Below are 16,853 nucleotides of genomic sequence, written 5' to 3'. Positions count from 1 at the left end.
AACATTATACCCTTCGCAACTCGTTGCGTGGGGTATAATTAAGCATTCAGTGCTCAAAGCAACAAATTTTTTACATAATGTATAGCTTGCCAATCAGTATCCAGGTTTGATTGAAACATAATTTATAAGTGAAATAAAACTTTTATTAATTGATATTTATAACTAGTTTGCCCTTGGGGAATCTACTTAGCTAATAAACTGCTTCGCCTAGCGCAGCTGGATGCAACCACAGAGGTCCAACCCTGAACAGTTGGGCCAAAAATGGACACAATATTCAAGCTTGATACAGGTATGAATTTGGATTGTAATTAAATATTTGACACATTATAGGTTTTTGACACAGAATAAATGTAGTCAAAGAACTTGAAATTGGTTATATGATTTGAATTTATATTCAATTGAAGATTTCTTGCTTTTGTGCAATACACTGTGCTGTTGCGCAATACTTAGTAAATCTGTTTTCAGACTATATACAAAGAATTAGCAAAATAAATTGTGATCCCCAATTTTTCTTTGGACCCCCCAAAAATTTTTTTTTACCCCCCCTTTTTTCCAAAAAAAATATTTGAAGAAATCTTCTTTTTAATTTTTTCTTTGGAAAATTGACAATTTCTTAAATCTTGAGGAAAAAAAAATTGACTCCCCCCAAAAAAAATTTTTTTTTACCACCAAAATTTTTTTTTTACCCTCCTCCAAGGATTTGTATAGTGATATAATCCGTATTTATAAAAACAGAAGAACAGAAAGTCAAACAACAAGCTGTGACAATCAAATAATTATTTCATTTACCTCTTTGAGTAAATGATCATCAAGATGATAATATTGGACTATCAAAACTGCGGTCACATGAGGGGGAATATTCAACTTTAATCTTTTTCCGGCATGAATATAAAATTTACAAACTTAATTTTAATACGAAAATTGCAGAGATAGACTTTATAAACGCCAACAGTTCCTTTTGGTCGATTTAGGTAATAATCACTTTGTAATTTAAGAGAAATAAGAATTATTTCATCGTTAAGTCTCAACAAAATATCGTAAATAGATCGTAGCTTACCATAAAGAAAGCAAAATAATTGTGTGTGTTTATAACGTTGTCAACCAAGCGATATAACCAGATATTTACACATGCAGGCGAGTATCAATGTAAAGTGGCGAGTACGTAACATCTCACAATACGCGAGAAGTGTCGATATACCGTGAGATTCCAATCCTTCTCACTATACAAATCCTTGCCTCCTTCAAAAAAAAATAATATTTGAAGAGAATTTCCTTTTGATGAAAAAAAATCTCCCTCCCCCCCCCCAATTTTTTTTTACCCTCCCGGCCTCCCCCCCCCCCCCCCCGTTTTCCAAAAAAATTAATTTTAAGGAAATTTTCTTTTTGTAAAATGTGGTACAAATTAAGAGACATCCATACACTTAAACACAAGTTATTGTCTGAAACTAGAACTAGAGGCTCTCAAGAGCCTGTGTCGCTCACCTGTATTTACTGATGCTTTGGAAATCATGTAAAATAAGGTTAAAATCATAATTAATAGTATTTGATATTAGATATTATAATGATATCTAATAACAAAAAAAACTGCAAACTTTTGTAAAATTACTAACTCAGGGGCAGCAACCCAACAATGGGTTGTCGGATTCGTCTGAAAATTTCAGGGCAGATAAATCTAAATCTGAGGAACATTTTTGCCACCTGTCAGATTTGCTCTAAATGCTTTAGTTTCAGAGATATAAACCAAAAACTGCATTTTACCCCTATGTTCTATTTTTAACCAACTTGGCCATGATGGTTGGAAGGCGGGGGCATCGGACAAATTTTTTAAACTAGATACCCCAATAATGATTATGGCCAAGTATGGTTAAATTTGTCTCAGTAGTTTCAGAGAAGAAGATTTTTGTAAAAGATTACAAAAATTTACGAAAAATTGTTAAAAATTGACTATTAAGGGCAATAACTCCTAAAGGGGTCGACTGACAATTTTGGTCATGACAACTTATTTGTAGATCTTACTTTGCTGAACATTATTGCTGTTTACAGTTTATCTCCATCTATAATAATATTCAAGATAATAACCAAAAACTGCAAAATTTCCTTAAAATTACCAATTCAGGGGCAGCAACCCAACAACAGGTTGTCAGATTTGTCTGAAAATTTAAGGGCAGATAGATCTTGACCTGATGATCAGTTTTACCCTATGTCAGATTTACTCTAAATGCTTTGGTTTCATAGATATAAGCCAAAACCTACATTTTACCCCTATGTTCTATTTTTAGCCATGGCGGCCATCTTGGTTGGTTGGCGGGGTCATCGGACACGTTTTTTAAACTAGATACCCTAATGATGATTGTGGCCAAGTTTGGTTAAATTTGGCCCAGTGGTTTCAGAGGAGAAGATTTTTGTAAAAAGCTAACGACGACGACGACGGACGCTGGACGCCAAGTGATGAGCAAAGCTCACTTGGCCCTTCGGACCAGGTGAGCTAAAAATGCTTTTTTTAGACCCTTTTTGGCCCCTAATTCCTGAACGGTTTGGCCAATTACCCCCAAAATGAATCCCAACCTTCTATTTGTAGTATTGAACCTTGTGACCTTGTGATACAATTTCAGAGCAATCAAAATACTTGTACACAAGTTATTGTCATGAAACTCGAAAAATGTTTGTTTTGGCCCCTTTTTGGCCCCTAATTCCTAAACGGTTGGGACCATCACCCCCAAAAACAATCCCAACCTTCCTTTTGTGGTATTGAACCTTTTGATTAAATTTCATAGAGATCCATACACTTAAACTAAAGTTATTGTCCAGAAACCAAATGTCTTCGGACGACGCTGACGACGTGATACCAATATATTACCGCAATTTTTGTGGTTGTATAAAAATTGTCATTTAATGGTAATAACTCCTCTAAAGAGTCAATAAAAGATTTCTGCAATATCAACTAGCTTATTTGTAGATTCTTTTGAAGATCGTATTTGGCTTTTCAAAGTTCCTCCCTATCCCAAATAGCTTTTAATTATAGTGCTGGATAGATTATACTTAACTGCCTTTTAAACAAATCCCGACGTAAATACAAAAACAATAATTTTAATGAAAATTGTAACTACTATTGGTTAAAACAAGTAATAAATTCAATAGTACAATGATTTCCTGCTATTCCATAATCTGTAGATGAATCCATATTAATTTTTTATTTATGATTAACTTGAAACTTCCTATTTTTATTTTTTCAAATTAAAATAAGCCTGCTTGATTCACATGAAATTTTATAAAATTTTATTTATCTAAATCTTTCAATTTTCAAATTTTGCATTTGACAAATCATTCTTGATTTTTTCACAAAGAGGGCAGAAATTTCCTGCTGTTTAAATCGTAGAAGATAAAAGTTTGTTTGTTCTGTGATTTATGGTAAGAGTTTGATCAGTTTGATAAAAATTACCACAACTTTCAAATCCTCTTAAAATGAACCAAAACTGTGTGGAAAAATTTCTGTATCCTAGCTGTAATGTAAGTTAACATTTAGTTAGTAATTATACTTTCAACCTACCGTAAGAATGTAATGTCATATCTTCGTTGTGGAATGCAGGAATATGTTGTAATACTGTCACAAATCCTTTCAACCAACCAACTCTTGACATGAAGTTGCTACAGCTAACAAACATTTCGTTCCTCAGACCAACAGCATTTCTTACTATACATCTGTACTTTCCTTGATCACCAGCATTAAAATTATCTATTGTCAAAGATGGCCTTTTTTCACAATTCATTTCATATTTTTCCATAGATGGAGTGATATGTTTAATTTCACCATCTATTTCTTTCTGCCAGGTAACTGAACGAACAGGAATGTATGACTTAACATTACATTCTATTTTGACATTGTCTCCATTCAAAATCATGAATTCATTTTCTTTTCTTTTCAAAGACAGTTTGAGCCTTGATTTCAGTAAAATGCTTGTTACATGTGGAACTGTAAAAATAAAAGGGATACAATAATGAGTATGACAATTTTACAAAATATTTCTTCAAACCATTCGTCATTATAGATCCCACAAGACTTATCGGCAATGCCTGTAAAAATTAAACTGATATTTATTTTGCATCTCCTACAATATTCAAATTACTTTGTGAAGCTCAGTGATCCAGAAATTGAGGTCAAAGTCAACTGAACCATGTCAGATGGACACATGCACTCCGTACAATAGATTTATGTTGTGTTCTTGATTGACCTTTTATGAACAATTTCTGATATAATACAAACCCAATACAAAACATTAAACCTGACCTGAAACAAAATTAGGAATGTGAGTGACCTCTCAAAAGGATACCCCTGCCGTGCAATACTATTAGAATATCTAAAATATAAATGGCCAAGACTGAGGCCAGAGGGTGATCTTATCCGAGTGGGATAATTATTTTACATCCCAGCTCTTCAAGACAATATGAAAAAAAAACATTTACGCTTCATAACATCTAGTTTAAAATACAATAATTGTAATATATACTTTATATATTACTATATAGTATATACCCTTTATAAGCCCAGATACAATGTTTAAAATTATGTGTAATTAACATAGAGTTTGTATCCAGTTGTCCTGGTGTAGGGGTATGAATCGTGGCTTCATATGCTTAAGGTCTTGAGTTCGATTCCCCACATAGACACTGGTAATTTAGTGGATTTTGTCTACAAAAATTTTGAAAGTTAGTCTTTATTCTGCATAAAGATTTATAAGTTTTATTGTGTGTTCGACATTCAAATTTATAAAAGTAAACCATTATAGGTCAAAGTACGGTATTCAACACGGAGCCTTGGCTCACACCGAACAGCAAGCTATAACATGTATAAAGGGCCCCAAAAATTACTAGTGTAAAACCATTCAAACGGGAAAACCAACGGTCTAATCTATATAAAAAAACGAGAAACAAGAAACACTTATGAACCACATCAACAAACTACAACTACTGAACATCAGATTGCTGACTTAGGACAGGTGCAAACAATTGCAGCGGGTTTAAACGTTTTAATGGTACCAAACCTTCACCCTTATCTGAAACAATAGTGTAACATCACAACATAGAAAGACACACTATAAAATATCAATTGAAATGGCTTAACTCAATCAAAAGACATATTATCTTATATTGCTGATCATTGAAGTCTGTTTAGTTTCTCTCTATCTTTTTTAGCTTTTGCTCCAAACACAAAAGAGGGTAAAAAAAAATTCCTAATTTAAGGGCAATAACTCCTATAAAGAGTAACAATCTACTAATTATATCGGTAAAATTTGACTTGATTGTAGGTCTTGTCTTGCTTATCATTTTTGATTATTTAAGTTTCTATCTATCTATTATAATTTTTATCATATAAGGCAAAACGCAAAAAAAATGGTATAAATCGTCATTTATGGGCAATAACTCCAATATAAGGATAAGAAAATATCAAGCAGAAATTATAAGCACCCCCTCCTGAAAAAATTGCACCCTCCCATGGAAAAAAATAAAGTCATCCCATTGTAGACTTACAATAGTTACCTTAGACCCCTTTATCATTATGAAAATTAGTTTTCCAGTTGTGACCATTTGAAATTGTTTTTTTTACAATTTTCCTGTAGACTTCTATAGTAAACAACTATGTTCTATTTGTAGCCATGGTTGGCCATGTTGGTAGGGTCATCGGATACATTTTTCAATCAAGATACCCTATTGAAAATTGTGGCTTAGTTTAATTCTATTTGGCCCAATAGATTAAGTGGAGAAGATTTTTGTAAAAGATTACAAAATTTACGAAAAATTGTTAAAAATTGACTATTAAGGGCAATAAGTCCTTAAGGGGTCAATTGACAATTTTGGTCAAGTTGACTTATTTGTAGATCTTACTTTGCTGAACATTATTGCTGTTTACAGTTTATCTCTATCTATAATAATATTCAAGATAATAACCAAAAACTGCAAAATTTCCTTAAAATTACCAATTCAGGGGCAGCAACCCAACAACAGGTTGTCTGATTCGTCTGAAAATTTAAGAGCAGATAGATCTAAACCCCATGTCAGATTTGCTCTAAATGCTTAAGTTTCAGAAATATAAGCCAAAAACTGCATTTTACCCCTATGTTCTATTTTTAGCCATGGCCACCATGTTGGTTGGTAGGCGGGGTCGTCAGACACATTTTTTAAACTTAATACCCTAATAATGATTGTAGCAAAGTTTGGTTAAATTTGGCCCAGTTGTTTCAGAGGAGAAAATTTTTGTAAAAGTTAATGGACGACGACGGACGCCAAGTGATCAGAAAAGCTCAATTGGACCATAGGGCCAGGTGAGCTAAAAATGTCAATGCCAACTGACATAACTATACAAACTTCAGATATACCTTAGGGAAAAATATTTGCAATTAATTCTCACATTCACCTGATAATTTGTTACCATTTCAGTTTATAACTTATTTCTGTTAATAGATGCATATATACATGATATATGATTAAGGTGAATATAAATTCCACCACAGCAACAAGTGTGTTACGATATTTCTCCACTCGAGACAGTAAAATTTTAACATTAAAAGCATGAGGCTTGTCGAACTTTTAAAATTATTAAAATTTAACTTTTGAGAGTGGAGAAATATCTTAATACACAAGTTATAGTGGTGGAATCTAGCTGTTTCTCTAATGATTGTTATTCTTCCTTTTCAAAGTTGTGTTGTTTATATGTAACGTCATCAGACATTGTCGCCTTTTTTCATGACATCACAATAGGAAATTCAGAAGAAACCAGGAAAATATGACGTCATAATTAAATTTCTACCAATCGTTTGCCGAGAACAGATATTTCATCAGTGAGAACAATTTTTTCACAATCGGTTGAGAAATGTGAAAATGGTGAAAAAAATAGAGAATTATACTTCTTCATGTTGTAAGCAAAATGCTCTGTCTCATACCAGTAGACTGAGTGTACTTGCCATTTATGCACATGACTCTAGTGAGACTTGAACCCAGACCCCTGTAGTAATGAGCTGATGTTATGGCTACAGGTAGAAAAGGACAAACTACCTAGATGATTTTCACTAAGATCAGCTTAATATGGCTAATGGAAACATACTAATAATCATTGTTGAGTATTTTTTTTATTGATAAGTTTATTGACACACTTACCACTGCAGAAGAGAAATCCAATGAGAACTGAAAAAAAGAAGGCAGATATTAAATATTTTATATAATGTCAGCCTTAGATTTGGTTTTGAATTTGATTTTACCTGTAGATATAAATAAGAAGATGTGGTATGAGTGCCAATGAGACAACTCTCCATCCAAGTCACAATGTATAAAATGTAAAAAATTATAGGTCAAAGTATAGCCTTCAACACAGAGCCTTGGCTCGCACCAAAACAGCAAGATATAAAGGGCCCTAAAATGACTAGTGTATAACAATTCAAACAGGAAAACCAAAGGTCTAATCTACATTAAAAACAAGAAATGAGAAACATCTTTGAACCACACCAAATAACAACAACCACTGAACAACAGGCTCCTGTAGAATTATCTATCAAGACCTATACCAGTGTCATATATATATATATGGAAAATTGAAACCACTGAAAATTGAACACTAGGTCAATTTTCTATATGGTAAATTGAACCAGTGTCAAAATCCTATAATAAAAAATTCAACCCCCCTGTATTTCCTTTAAATGAATGTCAAATGTACATTAGGTTCAGCATTATAACTATATAGATAGAGTAAGTAATTTGAATAGCTATGACAATTTGAAAATCTGTGGTCTATAAAGGTGTAACACCACCAAATCATAGTACATCTGATCTTGAGTGTTTCAAATTTAGGCACCATTCTTTTTTTATTTGCTGTTTCTATAAAATATTTTTGAAACTTCAGGTGACATGGTTACTAAAGCTTGTCAACAGGAAATAAAATGCTCCGCAGGGCGCAGCTTGATACGACCGCAGAGGTCGAACCCTGAACAGTTGGGGCAAGTATGGACACAACATTCAAGCTTGATACAGCTTTGCATTTGGATTGTGATTAAATATTTGACACAGCATAGGTTTCTGACACAGAATGAATGTGGTCTAAGAACTTAAAAAATTTAAATTGGACATTCACCTATTATGGTCCAATATCCAAAATCTAAATACATGGTTAGATTCAGCATATCAAAGAACCCCAAGAATTCAATTTTTGATGAAATCAAACAAAGTTTAATTTTGGACCCTTTCGACCTCAATGTGGACAAAGTTGATAATGGGGCCCAAAAATGAATAATCTAAATACATGGTTAGATTCAGCATATCAAAGAACCCCATATATTCAATTTTTGTTGAAATCAAACAAAGTTTAATTTTGGACCCCCGATTTGGACCAACTTGAAAACTGGGCCCATAATCAAAAATCTAAATACATGTTTAGATTCGGCATATCAAAGAACCCTAAGAATTCAATTTTTGTTAAAATCAAACTAAGTTTAATTTTGGACCCTTTGGACCTTAATGTAGACCAATTTGAAAACGGAACCAAAAATTAAGAATCTAAATACACAGTTAGATTCGGCATATCAAAGAACCCCAATAATTCAATTTTTGATGAAATCAAACAAAGTTTAATTTTGGACCCTTTGGACCTCAATGTGGACCAATTTAAAAACGGGGCCCAAATCCAAAAACTAAATACACGGTTAGATTCAGCATATTAAAGAACCCCAAGAGTTCAAGAATAAAACCCCATTGAAATTGGTCAAGAAATAAGCAATTTATATGAAGTATCTTCTTTTGCACAATACTGTGCAATTAAATATTTCTTGCTATTGCGCAATACTGTACAATTGACAATTTCTTGCTATTGCTCAATATTGTGCTATTGGATATTTCTTGCTATTGCGCAATACTGTGCAATTGAAGATTTCTTGATATTGCGCAATACTGTGCAATTGAAGATTTCTTGCTATTGTGCAATACTGTGCAATTGAAAATTTCTTTCTATTGCACAATACTTATTATATAATAATTTACACATCCTGTTTGGTGTGTATCTCCTACCATATCATTATTATTTGCTTTTAAATATAAATCAGAAATAACCAACTTAAAATGGAAAATTTTAAAAGAAAAAAAAAAGGAAAAAAAGAAAAAAAAGGAAATCCCCCCCCCCCCTCCAAATTTTTTGAACCCCCTTATGATTCATCACACCCAAACTCAATCCCAGCCTTCCCTTTGTGGTATGGTACCTTGCAGTACAATTTCAGAGAGATCCATACACTTGAACACAAGTTATTGTCTTGAAACTAGAAAAATGCTTGTTTTTTGGCCCCTTTTTGGCCCCAAATTCCTAAACGTTTAGGGCAATTACCCCCAAACTCAAACCCACCTTTCCCTTTGTGATATGGAACCTTGTAGTACAATTTCATAAAGATCCATACACTTACACACAAGTTATTGTCCTGAAACTAGAAAAATGCTTGTTTTTTGCCCCTTTTTGGCCCCTAATTCCTAAAATATTGAGGCAATTACCCCCATCATCAATCCCAGCCTTCCCTTTGTGGTATGGTACCTTGCAGTACAATTTCAGAGATATCCATACACTTGAACACAAGTTATTGTCTGGAAACTAGAAAAATGCTTATTTTTTGCCCCTTTTTGGCCCCCAATTCCTATTCATTTCGGCAATTACCCCCTAACTCAATTCCAGCTTTCCCTTTGTGATATGGAACCTTGTAGTACAATTTCAGAAAGATCCATACACTTACACACAAGTTATTGTCATGAAACTAGAAAAATGCTTGTTTTTTGCCCCTTTTTTGGCCCCTAATTCCTAAAATTTTGAGGCAATTACCCCCAAAATCAATCCCAGCATTCCTTTTGTGATGTGGAACCTTGTGGTACAATGTCAGAGAGATCCATACACTAACACACAAGTTATGTCTGGAAGTTACAAAAATGCTTATTTTTGGCCCCTTTTTGGCCCCTAATTCCTTTACTGTTGGTACCATAACCCCCAAAATCAATCCCAACCTTCCTTTTGTGGTATTGAACCTTGTGGTAAAATTTCATAGAGATCCATTCACTAAAGTTAGAGTGCGAAAACCAATGTGTCTTCGGACGACGCCAGACAACGACGACGCCAACGTCATACCAATATACGACCACAAAAATTTTTTTGCGGTCGTATAAAAAGGGGTGAAAATTTGATTGGTTTACTTCTGCTGATGGTTATTATCTTATATGCAATGAAATCAAATGTTATGTGACAGTGAAATTTTCACTGTAGTACTGGACAGGACCAAACTTGACTCATGCTAAGTATTTCTTTATTTGAAACAAAGATAACTTCTTCACAATTTTTTTAAAAAGTGCCAATTTAACAGACTAATAGGGGAAAATCAATGTTGGTATTACTCCTAAATGGGAAGCTGCATATGCACCTTTGGCCTTGTATGTACTCTCATTTTTTCTAAAATTTCATGCTATTTCACTCAAATATAGCAAACTGCCTAAGTGGATTTAGTCTCAAAAACACATTTAGGGAAAATTGCCTTGAAATAGGGTTATACCATGAATATGAGTAGGCAGAGCAAGCCATACTCAGTGTTTTGGGAAGTTTTTTCTGACTTTTTCTCCTTATTTCTTATGTTGGGCTATGCAAGAAAACTGTTTCCAAATAATTCTTTAAGAAATATACAGTAATAAGTAAATGAAATATTTTTTGAAGCAGTAACAACAAATCATTCACACAAAGGGAACAATTTTATGTCCCTCTCTGGAACGCGTCTTAAAATTAAGTTTCATGTAAGGACTTATTGAAACCTCCATGGAGTCAGTTAACTTTTATATGGATAGCTCATTCAGTTTGAACAGTTCAATTACTCATTTGTTCACATTCCTTACATAAATATGTGAATGTTACCCCAAAATTTTGTTTATTAGACGAAAAATGTTAAAATTTTAAGGGAATGAGAGGTTAAATGGACCATAAGGGGCCTTATAATAAAGACAAAAAGGTACATTAGTGGTTTTTATCATCTTAAGAGTCATCTTTTGTATCATATATAATATATTGGTGAATTTATTGATCCACACTATATTCTATCATGATGTGGTGTGATTTGGATTTTTCAAAGAAATTTTGCTCAAATCGCTGTAGATGTCGTCTTACATTATATTAAATTTCTCTCAAACAATTGAACTGATTATGCCAAATCTTGACAGTCATGCTTGAAACAACCAGTATTTCACAGAGAATTAATCACATTCAGTTTATTAAACAAAAATGTCTTCAAGGAGAGTTCAATTTTCTATGGGAGAGGGTTCAATTTTTCATGACTGAGTAAAATTTATAAACAAGAATGTGTCCACAGTACACGGATGCCCCACTCACACTATCATTTTCTATATTCAGAGGACTGTGAAATTGGGGTCAAAACTTTAATTTGGCATTAAAATTAGAAAGATCATATCATAAGGAACATGTGCACTAAGTTTCAAGTTGATTGGACTTCAACTTCATCAAAAACTACCTTGACCAAAAACTTCAACCTGAAGCGGAACAGTATCATTTTCTATGTTCAGTGGACCGTGAAATTGGGGTCAAAACTCTAATTTGGCATTAAAATTAGAAAAACCATATCATAGGGAACATGTGTACTAAGTTTCAAGTTGATTGGACTTTAACTTCATCAAAAACTACCTTGACCAAAAACTTTAACCTGAAGCGGGACAGACAGAGGAACAGACGGACGGACAAACGAATGAACGGACACACAGACGAAAAACATAATGCCCCTAGGTGGGGCGTAAAAATATTTTTTAACATGTTTTATCCCTACCAAGTACTTATTAATGCATTATTACTATATAACATAGCTAGCATTAGCTACTGTAATGTGAAAATCTGAGAGAGGGGTCAATTTTCCATTGCTGAGTAAAATAAATTGGGACACACTCAGATGATGCCCCTGCTTGCATATAACATTATAAAGGGACATAACTTGAGAAAGGTAAAAGTGATGCCACCCAAATTTTTACTTGATCTGTATTTTGTGGTAATAAGTATTATGTATAAGTTTCATAATATTTGGTTGAGGCAAACAAAAGTCAGAGAATGGAAACCAATGTTGGGACGTACGTACGTACAAACAGATGGACACGATTAACACTTAATGCCACCTCTGGTGACAGCTGGTGCATACAAATTTTAAAATATTTTCTAACATGTTTTATTCCTACCAAATACTTATTAAAGCATTATTACTATATAAAGTAGTTGAATAGGTATGACAATTTGATATCTGAGATCTTTAAAGAAGGGGTCAGTTTTCCATGGTAGAGGAGGGTTCAAATTTTTTTTTCATGGCTGAGTTAATCTTTCTCAAATATTTTCTAACATGTTATATTTTTCTAATAAGTACTTAGCTATGCATTATTACTATATAACATAGCCGGAATAGCTATGAAAATTTGAAAATCTGAGGTCAATTTGGGGGGGTTCAATTTTCCATGGCTGAGTAAAAAATATTAAAATATTTTCTAACATGGTTTATTTCTACCAAGAACTTATTAAGGCATTATTACAGACCTTCTAAAATTCAAACTGACCATTATTCCGTGCATTCATCGTGTATCCTGCGTGTATCGTGCAAGTACCAATTGTGCGCTCATCATTCATCGTTCCATGTATGGTGCGTGTATCGTGCTTTCATCAATATGATTCATTCTTAACCGTGTATCTTGCGTTCATCAATCATTCATTCTTAACCGTGTATCGTGCGTATGTCAATCGTGTATTACTGTGTACATCAGATAAGGTGCATTTGTCAAACGTTCATCTCTAATCAGGTCATGTTCATTCATTGCGGTTTTTATAGTCGGTTATAGAGCTCATCAAAGCTTATATTTTATCTCACGGTTCAAGTGTATATATATGTTCCGACTTTAAATAAAATTTACATTCATACTTACTTTCTTGTGAACACTTAATTAACTTCATCGTACATAAAGTTCATACAGATTCATGAATTTTTGTGTAAAATTTATTTATCATCTGTAAACATTTCGTGGTTATTCAGTGAATCTCGTCTGGGACTGACACACTTTAATATAATGATACATGTTCTACGTACAAACAATAACATGATGACATTTCTACGACAGAACAGTTAAAATTGGAATTTCTATTCAACTGAGCGAAATGGGCTTAAAAATATACTGTTGGCCAACTGTTATTTGTTAAAAAATATTCCGCCAATTAAAAACAACAGTGCTTTTGCAAAATTTAGATGTGGGGTAGCTCCACTAAAAATAGAAACTGGAAAGTATGAAAGAAAAGTAGTCCACGAGATGACATGTGTTGTAGCTCTACTATTGAAGATGAACTTCATGTAATTTTAAAATGCCCATTATATGTAGATTTAAGACAAATTATGATACATTAAGCTAAACATTTTAATGAACATTTTAACCTTTAATTATCAGATAGCGAAAAATTTATATTTTTATTTAATAACAGCAATGTTGCTGCTAGAGTTGCCAAAAACATCAACAATATTTCATTGAAAAGAAACGGCATTTTATTTCCTAGTTCTCAAAGAAAAAATGTTTTATTTTCATATAGTACAGGTGGACACTGTAAATTTTAAATGTAAATGAGTAAATATATTGTGTCTTAAAAGTCTCTCATTATTCTTTTTAAGATTGGTACATACAATGCAAATGTTTTAATGTTTTATGTTTATTTCTGTGATTCTCATTTTATGTCTGTATGTGGTGAGACTATAATAAAATATTGAATCAGTATTAACATTCAACTTGAGTCATTTCTCCAATGTTGAACAATGCAAGATTATAATTCTTTGCTTATTTGGCAAATTCATATTCTACTAAATATTCAAACATTTAAGTTTTGATAAATACCATTACAAATATAATTTTTGTCTTTGTTTCTGATGGTATAAGGTTATTCCATTGAGAAAATACAATATACAAGATTGTCGGGTAAATGTGGATTGCGGATTAAGATTTTAGATGTCAAACTTGAATTAACAAATTAAACTGAGGCGAATTTAACACGAATATGTATTTTCTCTTCAACAGTGTTTTTATTCTCTGTTCTTTATTTTCATTTAAAATAAGCTAAATATGTTTTGTGGAAAATTGAATACAAATAAACATATGTATTAGAAGGCATTTTTTTAATTAAACAAGTATAAGATCACGTAAATATATCCCGTATTCCTTAAGAGGGATTTTAAATTGAGGAACTTTTTAAACTTGAAATTGTGTTTACGAGTTTAAGATATTCTTTTTTATTTAAATTTTTTGATAAAATAGTTAAATATATTGTATTATCATAACAAGTCTTTATTTAAATGGAAAAAACATGGAACACTTTCACAGATTCACTTTTCATTGTGTTCATGGTTGCATATCAAGGACACCGTTTTTAATGTATGTCTAAAAGATTAATATCCGAAAAAATAATTCACAATAGTACTTTGTATTAAAGAATGAAGGATTATTTTACCACAGGGGTATTTTTTGTTCCGTTACTGAGGACATTTTTTTGTCCTTTATGAATCCATATGACAAATTTGACTCCAATAAGGATAATTTTTATCTTTTAGAAAAATCGGTAGTTTTTATCCGATAGATTTTGTGTTCATCTTTATCGGATATAAAAGATTGAAAAATACAAACAATTAATTGAAGTTTCGTATGCATCTATCACGATCCAGCAACTTTTGACTAGTATAAAGGGTTGCCTTGGTTTTATAGCTCAAAATGGTATCATTTGTTTTGCTTTACATTGGGTTAAATAATGAAATGTATATTTCAGAAATTTACACAAGTTTGATTTCGGCTTTGACTCCCGGGGACACTGTCGTTAACAGTAAAAGACGAAAATCTACACATGTACGTTCTTATAAAAAATAAGTTGTGGTATGATTGCCAATGTTCATCATTATATCATAATTATTGTACTCCCCCTTATAATGAATCTATAATATATGCCACTGGACGTTAAACGATCAACTATTAATTCATCCATCTTATCCTTTTAGTTTTGTGATAATTTGCATATCAAATACATGAAACAACAGGGGCGGATCCAGCCATTTTAAAAAGGGGGGTTCCCAACCCAGGGCAACGGGGGGGGGGGGGGGGGGGGGGGGTGGGGTTCCAACTATATGTCCCCATTCAAATGCATTGATCGTCCAAAAAAAGGGGGGTTCCAACCCCCTGAACCCTCCCCCTGGATCCGTCACTGAACAACTGCAGAGTTTCACTAAAGTTAGAAGGCTGATAGTATTGCACATATAAAACAGGCATTAACATCGATCCCTACGTTTTGATCCCCTCACAAAACAACAATTTATAAATTTCATGCATCTATAACGCTTTTCTAGATTTACTTTCACTAGGAACGCTCAATGCTAAATATTTAAAAGCCAAAGAATGTATAAAATAGATAGGAGTGTAGAGCTATATGACCAATAAAGGGCCTATACACATTCACAACATTCTGTGTATTTATGTGTCTGTCCAAAGTCAAAAGCACGCAGTTCAGTGGTTTTCGTAACATCAATTCTGTTATATACATGTATTTGGGCTTTTTTTGTGGCAAGATACATGTAGCTTTGAAATAAAGAAGGCCGTTAGTTTGCTCAATTGAATTGTTTCATATCTTTTTCATGTCGGGGCGGGGCCTTTAATAACCGACTTTACAGTTCCTGTATTTTTCATTATTGAAGGTCGTATAGATATAACTGCTAGCATTCCTCTTGATTTGAACTTTCTTGAATAGTTGACTCACTAGCAATTATACCACATTTTCTTATTTTTATATAAGCCTTCAATCCATCAAAAGCCAATTTAGTCTGCTGTAGCTGAAACCTACGTTTCTTAAAAAAAAAAATCTAAATTTATATACTGACAATTTAAGAAATGTTTGTCATAGATATCTGTTCGTGATATAAGTATCAAAATATTTAGCTATGAAGATGTGTAAACCCTTAAATAAACCCTATTTCTTTGGGCAATACCTACGGGAATTAAAATAATAAAAACCATTATTAGAAAATCGGAATATATATGTGTGTATGACTCGGAGGTGCAATGGAGATCATAAAGTTTGATGGCCACGCGTGAAGTGCGCTGAGCTGTTAGATGGTTTGCGATGGTTTATATAACGCGGGATACCTAGATTAAAGTCTACAGATGTGCAATTATTATGAGCAGTATATTTGTTTCAATGTCAGTATATTTTAGCATTTACTAGTGTCTATGAATGTAATAGTTAAAGTTGCCGTGTTCTAATTTAGAGATCGTCCTATTTGATGTTTTGCATGTGGAAATTATTCTTGCTTCAACATTTATCTTTACTTAATTTGTTCCTCTAATGAGATCATCATTTACCGTTATATAATCATAAGAATAGTTTCACGGTGGACCCGTATGTATTGAGGGAATGACAAGTGCTTCATCGTACGTAAAAACAAATCTTTCGTATATTTCCCGTTTCACAGTCCTACATGTATTTTGAATTTTACCCACAAATCAGAAAGTTGACCAGTGCGGGGTATGCTTAAACCTCTTATTCTAGATGTCAGGTAACTTACTCGTGTTTATGTTGGATTGCTGTCTGATTGACGAATATCCGTCATTTTATATATATATATATAACAAACAAATTTAAATTATATATATATATATATATAAAGAAAAGTTAAGTAGAATCCGTATGCTGGTAACATATAAGAAAAATAATAAAAGATAATAACGGTTTCAATTCATCACTTTTACTAGCGCTTTCACTGCTTTTACAGATCTTCAGGATATATATATATATATATTTA

The 16,853-nt window shown here is 32.8% G+C and overlaps 1 protein-coding gene and 1 long non-coding RNA gene across 7 annotated transcripts in view; both read right to left on the bottom strand.

Annotated features, from left to right (window-relative positions):
* LOC127710315 (uncharacterized) overlaps nt 1-16,853 on the bottom strand; it is a 644,133-nt gene that overhangs the window by 472,824 nt on the left and 154,456 nt on the right. For 4 of the 5 annotated variants that reach the window (XR_007986108.1, XM_052216116.1, XM_052216114.1 and 1 more), the window contains exons 8-9: nt 7,150-7,176; nt 3,548-3,970 (exon numbers count right to left, since the gene is read on the bottom strand). The exons of the other annotated variant lie outside the window; for it this stretch is intronic. Coding sequence is in view for 3 of the 4 variants with exons in the window: in XM_052216116.1 (XP_052072076.1) it covers nt 3,548-3,970; nt 7,150-7,176 (450 nt within the window). In the remaining variant the exon portion in view is untranslated. The remainder of the gene's footprint in view (nt 1-3,547; nt 3,971-7,149; nt 7,177-16,853) is intronic. 5 annotated transcript variants of the gene reach the window in all.
* The window catches only part of LOC127710319 (uncharacterized), a 49,413-nt gene continuing 40,477 nt past the window's right edge, over nt 7,918-16,853 (bottom strand). Inside the window, exon 3 of one of the 2 annotated variants that reach the window (XR_007986124.1) lies at nt 7,918-8,232. This is a non-coding gene — a long non-coding RNA (uncharacterized LOC127710319). Of the gene's footprint in view, nt 8,496-16,853 lie in introns of both variants that reach the window. The other variant, XR_007986125.1, reaches the window with a different exon arrangement.

This window comes from Mytilus californianus, unplaced genomic scaffold, assembly GCF_021869535.1.
Source record: "Mytilus californianus isolate M0D057914Y unplaced genomic scaffold, xbMytCali1.0.p SCAF_70, whole genome shotgun sequence".
Taxonomy (NCBI): Eukaryota; Metazoa; Mollusca; class Bivalvia; order Mytilida; family Mytilidae; genus Mytilus; species Mytilus californianus.
The sequence above is the reverse complement of the archived record's forward strand: the minus strand, read 5'-3'. Positions and strand labels throughout refer to the sequence as shown.